The sequence below is a fragment of the Podarcis vaucheri genome, assembly GCF_965113315.1.
Source record: "Podarcis vaucheri genome assembly, chromosome: 10".
Classification (NCBI taxonomy): Eukaryota; Metazoa; Chordata; class Lepidosauria; order Squamata; family Lacertidae; genus Podarcis; species Podarcis vaucheri.
Window position 1 is genome coordinate 54589435 of NC_138748.1, and position 14631 is coordinate 54604065.

General features: G+C 46.0%; 1 protein-coding gene and 1 pseudogene across 3 annotated transcripts in view; both read left to right on the forward strand.

The window, feature by feature from the left end:
• The window catches only part of LOC309542042 (general transcription factor IIF subunit 1 pseudogene), a 213901-nt pseudogene that overhangs the window by 101240 nt on the left and 98030 nt on the right, over positions 1 to 14631 (forward strand). The window lies entirely within an intron of this gene.
• Positions 1 to 14631, forward strand: part of PKP2 (plakophilin 2) — a 51475-nt gene that overhangs the window by 11388 nt on the left and 25456 nt on the right. For both annotated transcript variants that reach the window (XM_082240488.1, XM_082240487.1), the window contains exons 2-4: positions 5880 to 5986; positions 7369 to 8057; positions 10695 to 10830. In XM_082240488.1, the coding sequence (XP_082096614.1) occupies positions 5880 to 5986; positions 7369 to 8057; positions 10695 to 10830 (932 nt within the window). The remainder of the gene's footprint in view (positions 1 to 5879; positions 5987 to 7368; positions 8058 to 10694; positions 10831 to 14631) is intronic.

The following is a 14631-nucleotide window of genomic DNA, read 5'->3' on the forward strand; positions in this document are numbered from 1 at the left end:
CCATTGTATTGTCAGACGATGGCAGGTGATTGACAGGTGGGATGTCCCATCCATCTGTCAAAGTCCCTTGTGCAGCGCTTGCCAAGCATCTATAACAGCCGGTTGAACCGACAACCAGTTGAACCACAGTGCAAGGGGCTTTGCCAGCCTTTGCTTAACACTTGGGGAAATGCTGAGTGAAAGACTTACTGTGGTTCCTGGCTTTCATGTGTTTAGGAGCCCCCATACATAGTACTTTGCAAGCCAGCAAAAAGCAGGATTTATTCCTTCTGCCCGTCAGCTGACAGTGGGACATACAATGTCAGGTGTGGGGCAGGTGGCCATCATTTGAGTAAAACGGCCTCGTGGGTTAGCACAGTTGGTTAGAGCATGGTGCTGATAATGCCAAGGTCACAGGTTTGATCCCTGTATGGGTCTAGATGGCTAGATGATCCATGGGGTCCCTTCCAACTCTATGATTCTATCATTTGGCCAGATTTGGCCCAAAGGCTGGTGATTCCCCACCTGTGGTTTTATAGCGCCATCAATGGAACTGCAGCCTGCTCCATTGGAGTGGGTATCTGTGAAGTTGGTTTACAGTACCATCCTAGCTGAACGTTGCTTCTGAGGGCACAGCTCTGATTTAGTCCAATTAGAGACAGGGCAGTGGTTGATTTATCGCCCTGATTAAGATGGCAAATGCTTTAAGCCCTAATCTGTAGAAACTTAAATTGAAATCTCGGTTAACAACTGATCATCCACAAAACCGTTCCTTGAGGATTATCACTTTCTAATCTGACGCTGGAAGTTGCACGAATGCCATCACAGCAAACGTGCAGTATCTGTGTCAGTGGTGGATATGGACAAGCATCTTCTGTTTGCTGATCTCTGGCTATATGTGAAACAGGCAAGCTATAAATTGTTTCATTTTCCGTGTGAAATTTTTCCCATCTCAATATCATTTGCATCTGTACTCTAACTGATCTTGCACCTTCTACCTCTGCTCTGTTTGCATGACATGTTTAGTCTGTTGTTTAGAAGCCAGCCCTGAGGCCAAGGCCTGTGCATTCTGAATCGGAATCAAAACAACACTTTATAGAGCACCTATATAAACTTTCATAGGACTTGCCTGATTTTCTATGGTGTGATGCACAAGGCATGGGGTCAGTTGAAAAGACAGCACTGCATTATACAAAACTGGGAAGGGTAGAGGTGTTCTGTGCAGTGCCTAGTAGCAATCGGAGTGGACCGAGAGGAGTAGGACAGAGGAACAGCAACCCAGGTCACAAACTTCTGTCTGCCAACAGGATTGACTCATCCCATCACATCAGTTCACTGTGGTAGCTACCAGGCACTTCAAAACCACAAACACTGAGTTCCAGTGCTTATACACACCATCCCCTAAGGAGCCAGCTAGGGATCGGCTTGCAACAGAGGAGTGGGAGCCCAGTTTGTACACTAGAAGTACAGTGGTGCCCCGCAAGACGAAATTAATTCGTTCCGCAATTTTTGTCGTCTAGCGAATTTTTCATCTTGCGAAGCACGGTTTCCCATAGGAATGCATTGAAAATCAATTAATGCGTTCCTATGGTCAAAAAAAGTCCAAACAAAGCCAAATTTGGTACAACAACAGTTTATTAACTGCTCTTTAAAGTCACACATACTGTAAAGAGCAGTTCAAAAATTTAAGGGAAAATAAATTAACTTTATAAACATGACAGAAAAACATTTAAAAATCAACAAAGTATACAGTACATTTTCTAAGACTCTGGGGGACCACTTGAAGAAGGCTCCTCTTCCACTCTTTGCTTCTTGGTCAAGAACCTGTCCATAGTCTGCTGCTTTATCCGCCTTTTCAGCAGGTCCCTGAAATACGACATGACCCTCGTATCATAAAAGTTCCCAGCGTCATGTGCCACGTGCTTCTCAGGGTGGTGTAGATCTGCAAAAGTCTGCACCTCCTTCCACTTCAGGCAAATGTCCCTCAGTCTTTCGGAGGACAGCCGTTCCTCAGTTGCTTCCTCCTCTTCCAGTGAGACCTGCTCCTGCGCAGCCTCTGCCTGCAGTTCGACCAGCTCCACGGTGGTCAGCTCGTCGTCGTGCCCCTCCACCAGCTCGCAGACGTCCTCCTCCGTGACCTCCAAGCCCATGGTCCTCCCCAAGGCAACAATGTCCTGCACCACTGTTGACTCTGGTGCATCAGAGTCACTTGGTGCCACACAGTCCGGCCACAGGCTGCGCCAAGCGCAATTCAAATTTCTCTGGCTGATCCCTTTCCAGGCCGTGTTGACCATCTTCAAGCAGGTGACGATGTCGAAGTGGTCCTTCCAGAATTCCCGCAGGGTGATGGTGGTGCAGTCAGTCACCTCGAAGCATCGCCTGAAAAGCTCCTTGGTGTAGAGTTTTTTGAAATTGGCGATGACCTGCTGATCCATCGGCTGGAGCAGTGGCGTGGTGTTAGGCGGCAGGAACATGATGTTGATGAAGCTGAACTCCTCCAACAAGTCCACCTCAAGGCCTTTAGGATGGGCAGGAGCATTGTCCATCAGAAGCAAAGCCTTCAGCGGCAGGTCGTTGTCCAGCAGGTACTGCTTGACAGCAGGGCCAAAAGCAAGATTGACCCAGTCCACAAACAGCACACATGTGACCCAAGCCTTGCTGTTGGATCGCCACATGACACTCAGCCGCTCCTTGTCGATCTTGTGTCTCTTGAAGGCCCGTGGGTTCTCCGAGTGGTACACCAGCAGGGGCTTGATCTTCAGGTCGCCGCTTGCGTTGGCACAGAAGAGCAGGGTCAGACGGTCCTTCATGGGCTTGTGGCCAGGCAGCCTGGACTCCTCCTGAGTGATGAAAGTCCTTTTGGGCATCCTCTTCCAAAACAGCCCGGTCTCGTCGCAGTTGAAGACCTGCTGCGGAACGTAGCCCTCCGTCTTCACAAGCTCCAGGAACTCCGCTGCAAACTCTTCAGCCGCAGGAACATCAGAACTGGCAGCCTCTCCATGCCTGACCACGCTGTGGATGCCAGATCTTGTCTTGAACCGGTCAAACCAACCTCTGCTAGCCTTGAAGACTTCTGGCTCGGCTGAGGTTCCTGGCTGTTCCCGGACGAGGTCTGCGTGCAAGGCCTTGGCCTTCTCACAAATGACGGCCTCAGACACTGTGTCCCCTGCACGCTGCTTCTCTTCTATCCAGATGAGCAGCAACTTCTCGACCTCCTCCAGGACAGCTGGGCGGTTCTTCATGATCCTGGTGACTCCCTTGGCTGCATCAGTCGCCATGATCTTCTCCCTCATCTTCAGGATGGTCCCGATGGTCGATGGGTTCCTGCCGTACTCCCTGGCGATGTCCGTCACACGCATTCCGCCGTCGTGCTTCCGGATGATGTCCTTCTTCATTTCCAGCGTCACCTTCTCCTTCTTCCTCTCGCCAGCCACCGCAGCAGCAGTCTTCTTGGGTCCCATGGCAGCACAGGTCCTACCTTCGTAAACTAAGAAACAGGGAAAAAAATCAGTGATGTGCTTCAAACCCAAAAAATACAGAAGCACCCAGCCACCCACCACACAGAAATTAAAACCCAGAACCAAGGCCTTCCTTGAATCCCAAGCACCCCAACCCCAAATCCAAAATCCCAAAACCCCCAAAAAAGTTTTAAAAGTTTAGCTTACCAAATGGATGAAAGAGAAGTTCTGGAAAAGCTTCAACAATCAACCACCGAAGTCCTCAGGAACCTCAAATGGCTGCAAAAAAAGTTTAGGAAAAGCTTCAAAAAGGCTTAAAAAATGTCTTCAAAAACCTCAACTGCTCCCACAGACACGCACCAACCCACCCACAACACAGAAATTGCAAACCCCTCCCCAACTGCTCCCCCAGCCCCTCCCCTACTGCTGCAAACCCCTCCCCAACTGCTTCCCCACCCAGACAAAAAAAAGTTTCAAAAAATAACAACATGGCCAGCACTCGGAAATTCAAACTCAGAAAAAAAAATTTCAAAAATAAACAGCCATGCCCAATGGTCACAGAAAATCATAAAAATTCCAAAAAAAGGCCCACAAGCCCCCAGATTATCGCAAACCCCTTCCCAACACCAAGTCCTTGAATCCCAAACACCCCAACCCAAAATCCAACCCCCCCAAAAAAAGTTATAAAAGTTTAACTTACCAAATGGATGAAAGAGAAGTTCTGGAAAAGTTCTGGAAAATCTTCAAAAGTGAGCAAAGTCTGATAAAAGGCTACCAAACCACGTGCTAACAGTTGCTCCTCGAAGCCAAGTCGCAACTGCAGCTGCTCAAGCTAAGCACCCTTGGTTTTAACGGTTTTTGCACAAAGGAAACAAAGTCGCGAGACGTTTTCGTTTTGCGAAGCAAGCCCATAGGGGAATTCGTCTTGCGAGGCAAATCGCGGACGAAAAAACCTTTCGTCTAGCGAGTTTTTTGTCTTGCGAGGCATTCGTCTTGCGGGGCACCACTGTACCACCACTCTTTGCCTGAACAGGGGGCTAACAGCTGGCACTGTCATTGTACCAACTGACTGCACAGGTTATTCTGTATTAGGTGCAGGTAGCAGGACCTACAACATATGAACCAGACACTCCTCATCAGTTACAACCGGTCCCTCCATCAGCTCTCCTCATCTACCTGTGGGTGGTAGCTAGTGGCTGTCTTTTCAACATGCATTGCCTGTGCTTTCCGTAGGAATGTATAAACCACCCTGGTCCAGATATTTTGATCTACCGCAGCTCCCATTGGCCCCAGCCAGGACATAAGAGTTGTGGTCCAAACCTTCTGGAGGGTGCCAGGATGAAGTGTTGCACTAAAAGATGTTTCTCTAGCCTTTTCTCTGAAAATATCCAATGAGGAAAATCCCACCGTGTTCTTGGCTAGGTCTCCTTTTAAGGTTTTGACCAAGTAACCTCTTTCACCACTTTTTAAAACCTGCTGCCATCTAGAGTAATCCCGCCCAGCTTTTCTGACCTCAAAAGAGTCCTGCAGGCCCCCATCATTGCATAGACAAATAATCCATTTTAATCAGCAGACTTGATTTGCTGGGGGACCGTATGTTGAGAGATACAGCCTGGGAGAATTTTTTGTTTAAAATTAGGACAGAAACCAGATTGTGGCTGAGGAGACAGAGCAACAGTTCAAATAGCATGACCTCCTCGGATCCAGTGCTCTCTGCCTCTCCCATTTGCAATAGAACCTTCCAGGTACGGATGTGAGAGTTTCATTATCTCTCAGTCCTGCCCTGCACACCCTGTGCCATATGTCTGCTCTAAATGTGCAGAATTTTGCTGGTTGCCTTTAAAGTAATGTGAGGATAGGGATTAGAACAGTATTGCTTGCTGTGGTTTGTAACTGAGTGATTAAAGAGATGTCAAAGCAGGGAGATCAGCTGTAGAGGTAGAGGAATGAGAAGAAACACAGCGGTTTATGGACACACCCACAGCGTGAAAGTGTGTAGTTGTCATCTTGCATGAACAGTTTCCTCAATTTAAGATCACCTATGGCAAGGATAGACTTGCAAACTGTTATGCACTTCTAAGCTATTGTTGGTATTGTTGCTCTTATTAATACTGACCTCACTAATGTAACACATTTATTTATTTAATTTTATTCATATTCCTTCCATCATGGAAGCCATGATATGTGAGTCGCCCATCCAAAGCACTAACCAGACCCAGAGTTGCTGAGCTTCAGCCAGGTAGTTGGCTCAGCATTTTGACCCTCTTAAAATTATCCCTCCTACTTATGCAAAATTTGCAGGGTTCTCTTGAGCATGTTGATGCGCCTCTCTTAATTTTCAGTGAGTCCTATTTTGACGGTAAGGCTGTCATAGCTCAGCACCTGAGTTCACTATTAATGTGCGCAATGTGCTGTGAACGTATTTCTCATGCCTTTGTACAGGGAGTCTGCATCGGACTGCCAGCGTTCCAGAATATGTGTTCATAGCAGATGAAACAGACTTTGCTTCAAGACCTCCTCATGGAACTTCATACTATCCATCTTATCAGGTAAGGAACACTGAAGGAATATGCACACACACAGTGGATGTATAAATGAATTCAGATGCCTGTCCTCCTTGCTTTGCTGCGATGGATAATGGCTGGATCATAGTCAGGTTCATCCATTTTATACTCTTGAGAATGCCTGCTGAGTTTTCCTCTCATGCTTGAAGGCCACCCATATCTTAAGCGTTGCTATAATTCCACAAACAAAAGTAATCTCCTAAATAGAAGACTTGCTGAGGAAAATTGGCTTAGTCACCCAGTTCCATTGTGTGACAAATGGGCTCCATTTTATGTTATCGATAATGTGATAATCGAAGGACGGAAAGAGAGATTGTTGCTACAAAAGCGATGTGTTTGAGGTTGAGGAAGGAATGGTGTATTTAGTTTTACAAAGCAGGATCAGAAATGTTTAAGGGAGCTAACTATTCTTGCGTACAATATTAGATTCCCGGAAGGAAACTAATCCTTATTTCAGACACTAGAGCTTTTGATTGTACATGAGCCAAGAGGAATTCTGCCTTTGTTTATATTTGTCAGACAGGTTGTGGACCCTGTGTAGACTAAATCATCTTGTGTGGCTTAACTTAAGTACATCTCCCAGCTTTTAATTACAGTGTCTGAATTTATCTAATTACTTGCTTTCTCCATTATCAATAGCCTCCTTTGCACCTGCCTCACAGAGTTCTCTGTGTTCTCAGTCTTGGATTCTGTTGTAGTTGCATGTAGTTTTCTTGCTAGATTACAAAAAAAGTAAGTGCTCTGGAAAGGAGGTAGAATGGGAAAGTTGTGCAAGCCTTTGAGGAAATACTGAAGTTTTTATATGTTGTATAGGGCAATGGAAATGCTTTGGAAACTGTACAACTGTAACTTAACCTCCTGTGAAGGACTCTCATTGCTAATAACATCCGAGACATCTATTGGACAGATGGGACATTTGTCCCAGGAACTCATAATGTAAAGAATACTGAACAGCTAAGTGCTAGGAAAGAAGGAGCGGGGAATTATGCTAGCCAGGGTGATGAAACAGGTAGAGCATTCTACTTCAGATCCCCACTCATTCAAGAAAATCACCGGGTAATATTGGGCCAACCAATATCTCTTAGCCTAACCTGCCTCACAGGCTTATCATGATGGTAAAATGCAGTTTCCCTGAGCTTCCTGGAGGAATGAGCAGCTGTAAATGTAATAAATACAAAGGGCTCAGGATATACTTCCTCACAAAGTGCATACAGACTCAGTTTCCAGAAGACGTGGTGATGGCCACATTTTTCCATGGGATCATATACCAAAGGAATTTTCCCCCAGAAAACATTCCACCCCATATCACTGCCTTATCGTGATGTTCTTTTCTTGACTGTATTGTCCCTTTTTCGTGTGTTTAACAGATAGGATCGCAAAGCAGTTATGAAAATGGCTGGGAGCCTAGAATCCTTTCCTATAGCTCCTACAGGGGCATGGAAGAGACATCTCAAAGGCAGCCCTTGAAGAGATTAGAGGTTTCCCCCAATGGCAGCCCTGGCAAGCTGGCACACTACCCAAACGACTTCCATTACCACAGGGCTCTAACTGTGAGGCATGGCGAAAGCAAGAGATCCGGTGCCGTGCCTCCGAGGTACGCTCGCTCCGAAATCCTTGGCTACGGTGGCCAGAATGCTGCAAGCAGAAGGTATGCTGTGCAGAGGCAGTTCTACATTGGGTCTGGTAATGACACAGAGGTTGACAGCGTCCCAAACAGCCCACGGGTACCAGTCTATCAGCGCATCGGGACCAGTCGGAGCATGAACAACCTTTTGGAGAAAGAGAGTTACCCAACTTCTGGTTATGCCACGGGACAAGTCAGGACTCCTGTTGCTTCCCAAAATTGGTCTCAGAACAGGCAGTCTCAGAACAGGTCCAGCTGGCACCAGACAACGGTCAGGTCGCAGAGCACAAGGGAGGCCTCTCAACCAGCTTCGATCACCAGCACCACCGCTGAGACAGGGAGGAGGATGGCGATGACAGCAGCTATGGCAGCCGCAGCAGGAAGTGGACACATGCTTCAAGAACGGGCCAGCGCCATTGGATCTCAAGCAGGGTAAAGTTTAACTCCACCCCCTTGCCATCAGTGCATAAGAATATGCTTTGGATTGCTCTGTGCCCCTTTGTAGTAATGAAGTATGGTCTAAAGCAGGGTTGCCCAGCTGTTTCTAGACTACAGTTCCCATCATCCCCAACCATTGGTCCTGCTACCTAGGGGTGATGGGAGTTGTAGGCCAAAAACATCTGGAGACTCAAGCTTTGGAAAGCCTGGTCTAAAATCAGGCTGCTTACGGTAAAATAATTATTTTAGTTTACGTTTTATATCCCACTGTTCTTCCAGAAAGCCTAGCGAATTTGCTGAATGCTTCTTTGAAAGCAACTTAACGGGTCAAATTAGACTTGGCTGTAAGTGTGTCATTTGAAAGCACACCAGAGACTCTTGGGTTGCAGCGCTCATCTCACTTTACTGGCCGAGGGAGCCGGCATTTGTCCACTTCCACAGACAGTTTTTCCGGGTCATGTCGCCAGCATAACTAAGCCGCTTCTAGCAAAACCAGAGCAGTGCATGGAAATACTGTTTACCATCCCGTCAGAGCGGTCTGACTTCGTCTAAGGCTGCTCCCTATGTTTTTTTAGACACACCAGGCACCAGTGCTTTACATCTTGCTCTTATCTAGTTTTCATGAACAGTGCACCCAGTTCATGAGACTTTGCAAATCCAGCAAAGATCCTGACAAGGCTTAGCAATGTAAGAAAGAATCCGGCTCATCTTGTCTCCGCGCATACTCAGCAAGTAGGCACTCTTGGAGCTTATTTTATTTTAACCTTCCCATGTTGACATGGAGCTTACTGCACATGTATCTTACATAACATATCCTTTAGCCACTGCACATTTCCCTCCCATTGAACTAAAGGGGCTTCTGAGCAGTCATGCTCAGGATTGTGTTGTCGGAATAAACTATTTTCCAAAGGCAGCAGATCATTTTTATTTCCACTGCTATTGAACCACTGAATGTATTGTTTTCATAACGATATCTTGCTTTACTCATTGCTGGAATTCCTACTCCAGTCTACTGAGTCATAAGAACATGATTTTCTGTACTCGGAAATTAACTTTGCAGCTGTTAAGGTATACAATGTCAGGAGGACAGAAAGGGTTTGTTCAAGATGTCAGGTCAGAACAAGAACTGAACTTCTGGTTAGGATAACAACTGGATTGAACAGGACAGCTGAAATTTCCCAGGTGACTGTGATGTTTGCTGTCGATTCCAGGTTGGCTCAGTAGTGCAGATATAAGCAGCTGACATTTTGATTTCATCATCACTTGAGAAGTGTAGGAGAAAATGGATAGAGCTCAAAACACATTGCTTGAAACCAGCATTGAATGGGGCAGGGCATAATGCGTTGACTCCCCAGTTAGAACCATTTAATCATTTTCAGTCAATTAAATTTAATCTGGTTGCTCTTTTCTAATGTTTAATATTACTTAATTTATAAGGCTATTTGGGGTTTTTTTTTAAGTACATGCAAAAATGTGGGTAAAGACTACTCCCTCTTAAGAGTCACGTGTTGGCTTCTCTGTCATGCTAGTTTGATGCATTAACACAACAGGCTAACTGGGGCTGTAGTCCAGCATCTAAGGTAGAACCTTGGAAAGGAGGAATCCTGTTGTGTACAGAGATATACAACAGTAGCGGTAATTTATTTATTTGCAACTGTACCGCAAGTGACATCTGAAGCATGTGATGGTGCCACTCTTACCTATTACATTCTACATAGTGTGCTGAGATCAAGCAGGGCTAGCCCTACCGTTGGGTAAAGTGAGTCGGCCGTCTCAGGTGGCTGATTCTTAGCATCATGAAAGGACAGCCGAACATTGGCTATTTAATTTATTGTTGTTGCATTGTTACTGTTGAGAAAGGAGAGGTGCTTGCCTGCTCCCAGAGCTACCATTCCCAGAGCGGCTTAATCTCTCTTCCCAAGGATCTCTATGAGGAGAGTTCTCCTAACAAGTCTCAGCACCTTTAGCCAACTACAGCTCCCAGAATTCTTTGGGGGAAGCCATGACTGTTTAAAATGGATTCATAGTGCTTTAGATGTAGGGTATGGGCATGTGCCTTACTTTAATTTGTGCTTTTCCTGGTATTTTATACCCACTGTTTACTTTCCCCTCCTCTGTACCCATCTCTTTACTTACCTTTGCCAACTGCGGTAAGTTCATGTATTTCACAAAACAGGATATGGCCCATAAAAGCTTATAGCACAGAAAGTATGTTAATCCAGCCTTCCCCAACCTAGTGTTACTTTAGCAGTTGTTGGGCCACAACGCCCATCAGTCCCAGCCAGCATGGCCAGCAGTCACCATAGGCCAGGCTTCCTCAAACTCGGCCCTCCAAATGTTTTGAGACTACACTTCCCATCATCCCTGACCACTGGTCCTGCTAGCTAGGGATCATGGGAGTTGTAGGCCAAAAACATCTGGAGGGACGAGTTTGAGGAAGCCTGCCATAGGTGATGGGTGTTGCAGTCTAGCAACATCCGGAGGGCACCAGATCTATTACTTATTTACAGTGTTGTTCTTAATCAGGTTTGTTGCTTGACATTCGCAACCTGCTAAAGAACATCCATTAGTTCAACTGGTGCTCATTTTGCAGTCTGGGCTTACAAAGTGTTCATGTTTAAATCACCCCAGGAATCCAGAAGGAGAGATGACTCTGGAGCGTGCGGTAAATATATTGCAGACAGAAAATGCTTCGTCCCCTCGAGTCCTTCCAGCAGTTGTCTTCATACAGCATGAGAGTTTCCAGAGAGCAGAAGCCAGGAGGAAAGTGAGTAAACCATTTTCTTACTTATTGTGGCTCTTTACAGAGGCTACTCTTCCACACAGAGTATTGCATCTGGAGCTGGTATGGGAGAATAATGGAACTAAGAGATACTAGGGTTGGAAGGACCTTCTGGATGAAATTCTCTTTGGATATTAGTGCATTTACCTCTGGATGAACCCCTTCCGTGCACTGAATATGCAGAGGGATCAGACTGGAGACAAACAAATCTACCTTTCAGCTGGAAATCCAATTTTATCTAGACTCCAAATCTTGGAGAATAGGGTACATAAGTGCCATATTGTTACTTGAAGTTGCCGTAAATAAAATATTTTTTGGAATCTGTAACTTTTAAAAAATCCTTTGGCAGCAGTACTTAGGTGAGACGGAGAAATAATAATCCAGTTGACATTTTCTTTACTTCTAAGGCCTCGGTGCTCTCTTATTTCAAATATGCTTTTCAATATTGCATGTGACTGACTGTGTGATCAAGTATATGAGAGAGGTCCAGTGCTCAAAGTGGGCAGGGATGCCATCCCATTGCTTTGCAGTGGCTGTAAGAACATAAAAGGAGCCTGCTGGATCAGGCCAATGGCCAATCTAGTCCAACATCCTGTTCTCACCAGATGCTTATAGGAAGCCTTCAAGCAGGACTTGCACCAGGGCCCTCTCCCTTCCTGTGGTTCCCAGCATCTGGTATTCAGAAGCATACTGCCTCTGACCATCCTGGGATGCTACAGAAAGCAAGATTACACTAGTGTCACAAAAGTCTCTTAACCTAGGCCCACAGTTGTTTCTGGACTTGGGGGAAGCAAATACTGCAGCAACAGGCACTTGCCCCAACCTTGCTGGGAATTAGGCCTTGGACTGGAAAAAGAAGCTCTCTACTGCAGTGCCACTCAGTGGCGTAGCGTGGGGGGTGCAGGGGGGGCCGGCCGCACCGGGTGCAACATCTGGGGGTTAGGGTTGGGGGGCGCAAATCCACGGGTTAGGGGGCGCAAATTACTTGCCTTGCCCCGGGTACTGACAACCCACGCTACGCCACTGGTACCACTCCAGCTCCACTGTTTCTGAGTTTTGACAAACAAAGCTCACACAATGATGTAGATGGTCTTTAACTTCACATGTCTTTTAAGCGCTCCGAATGACTAGCTTATTGGCCAACAAACCTTGGTTCCTCCCAAAGAGGGTGGCCAAAAATAAAGGCTATAAGTTTGCATAAAATTTATTTGTGCACTTTTCAGTATAGATGGAGATTTAGAAAGAATGGGATGTGTCCAGTGCTGGCCATACTCTGAGTAGTCCCATTGAAATTTATAGACATGACAAATGGGTTCATGAATTTACATAGGTCTAATTTTGAGTAGACCACAACCCACTTACTGTAACATAGTCTATCTCATCACAGAATGGAAGTTTGTAGGGAAGTCCGTGTGCCTGCCCAGTCTACTGCCCTGGGGCTGCCTGTTGATGTGTAACTTCCAAGCCTGCCCTCCCTTTAAACTGGACTTGGACTAGTGAGCCTTGCAGATAGAGGATGTACAGGATGAAGCATGGTCACCCTTTTCCCAAATGGAGGTTCATAATTTTTTAAAACCATCAGTTAAATCAAGCTTGAGCCCATCATAGCACCAGATATCAGCATCTTGCTCAGTATGGGTGTTAGTCCCTATGAACGAGAATAGGGTTCTCCAAACATTGTGGACACATTTGGAAATCGTAAGAAACCGCCATGGGCACAACAAAATACCCATTTTACGGGGGGGGGGAGAGAACCTGTGGTACACACACCCCTAGACAAAGCACCAACACACACAACAAAACAAATTAACTGCAGGCAAAAAAAGCAGTCAATATCCCCACCAAAGAAGCAGACCACACAAACAACAACAAAATCCGTTTTTTAAAAAATGGAAGTGGCCTTGGTGAGCATCAAGGGGAGCATCGGAGGGTGCCATGTTGCCCACAGACACCATGTTGGAGGCTCCAGAGAAGAGTCCTGTAGACCTGCTTCATGAACTGGGTATCTGAGGGGGAAAGGTTCTTGGTGTGTGCAAAGGCATGACTCTTTCTAAATCTGTATTTAGAAGTCTCCAGCTAGAAAAGGAAGAGAGGACCCAGTGTTCCTTTACCAAAGAACATGTCCTCACCCCAGGGGTTTAGACTGGACAATCTTTGAGACACCTCCATCCTACATAATTCAGTGTCAGTTCCAAGTCTATATTTAATATAGCAGTAGCTGTGAAAGCGTGTTGTGAAGCTGTTTACATAATGGCTCAAAAACTATTCAGACAACAGTATCTAATCTCTGTGGTCCATAACAGAGCAAGAGGAATAGACCAAACAGGAAGGGAGGAGGAATAGCATTGTATATAAAAGATGTGTACTCTTGTGAAGAAATCCATGAACTGGAGTATGAAAAGCAGATTGAGAGTATATGGATAAAAATTATCTTTGAGAATTCCTGGAGAACAGGTGAGGTCCCTACAGACGGGAGGCAGGCAAATGTTGTCCACATCTTCAAAAAGGGAGGAAAGGAAGACCCAGGTAACTACCGACCAGTGAGCTTGACATCGATACCAGGGAAGCTCCTAGAAGAGATAATTCAACAGTCAGTCTGTGAGCATTTAGAAAAGGATACTGTGATTACTAAGACCCAGCATGGGTTTCTCAAAAATAAGTCATACCAGACCAATTTGATTTCTTTTTTTTGATGGAATTACAAACTTGGTGGATCAAGGAAATGCTGTGGACATAGTGTATCTTGATTTCAGTAAGGCTTTTGACAAAGTCCCCCATGATATTCTCACAGTAAGGTAAAGGTAAAGGGACCCCTGACCATTAGGTCCAGTTGTGACCGACTCTGGGGTTGCGGCGCTCATCTCACTTTATTGGCCGAGGGAGCCAGCATACAGCTTCCGGGTCATGTGGCCAGCATGACTAAGCCGCTTCTGGCGAACCAGAGCAGCGCACGGAAACGCCGTTTACCTTCCTGCCGGAGTGGTACTTATTTATCTACTTGCACTTTGATGTGCTTTCAGACTGCTAGGTTGGCAGGAGCAGGGACCGAGCAATGGGAGCTCACCCCGTCATGGGGATTCGAACCGCCGACCTTCTGATCGGCAAGTCCTAGGCTCTGTGGTTTAACCCACAGCGCCACCTGCGTCCCTGATATTCTCACAAGGAAGCTAGTAAAATGTGGGTTGAACCAGGTAACTATTAGGTGGATTGGTAGCTGGTTGACTGAACCCAAAGAGTACACATTAATGGTTCCTCAGTGACAAGTGGGATGCTGCAAGGTTCTGTCCTGGGTCAATTGTTGTTCAACGCCTTTATAAATGACTTGGATGAAGGAATTGAGGGGATGCTCATCAAATTTGCAGATGACACCAAACTGGGAGGGGTAGCTAATGTCTCAGAAGACAGAATCAGAATTCAAAATGACCATAACAGATTGGAGAACTGGGCGCAAGCCAACAAAATTATTTTCAATTGGGACAAATGTAAGGTTCTGCACTTAGGCAGGAAAAACCAGATGCACAAATGTGGGATGGGGGACACCTGGCTCACTAGCAGTACTTGTGAAAAGCATCTAAGGGTCTCGATGGACCACAAGCTTAACATGAGTCTACAGTGTGATGCAGCAGCAAAAAAAACCTAATGCTGCATCAACAGAAGTATAGTGTCCATATCAAGGGAAATAATAGTCCCACTCTAGTTAGACCACACTTGGAATACTGTGTCCAATTCTGGGCACCACAGTTTAAGAAGGATGTTGACAAGCTGGAACATGTGCAGAAGAGGGCA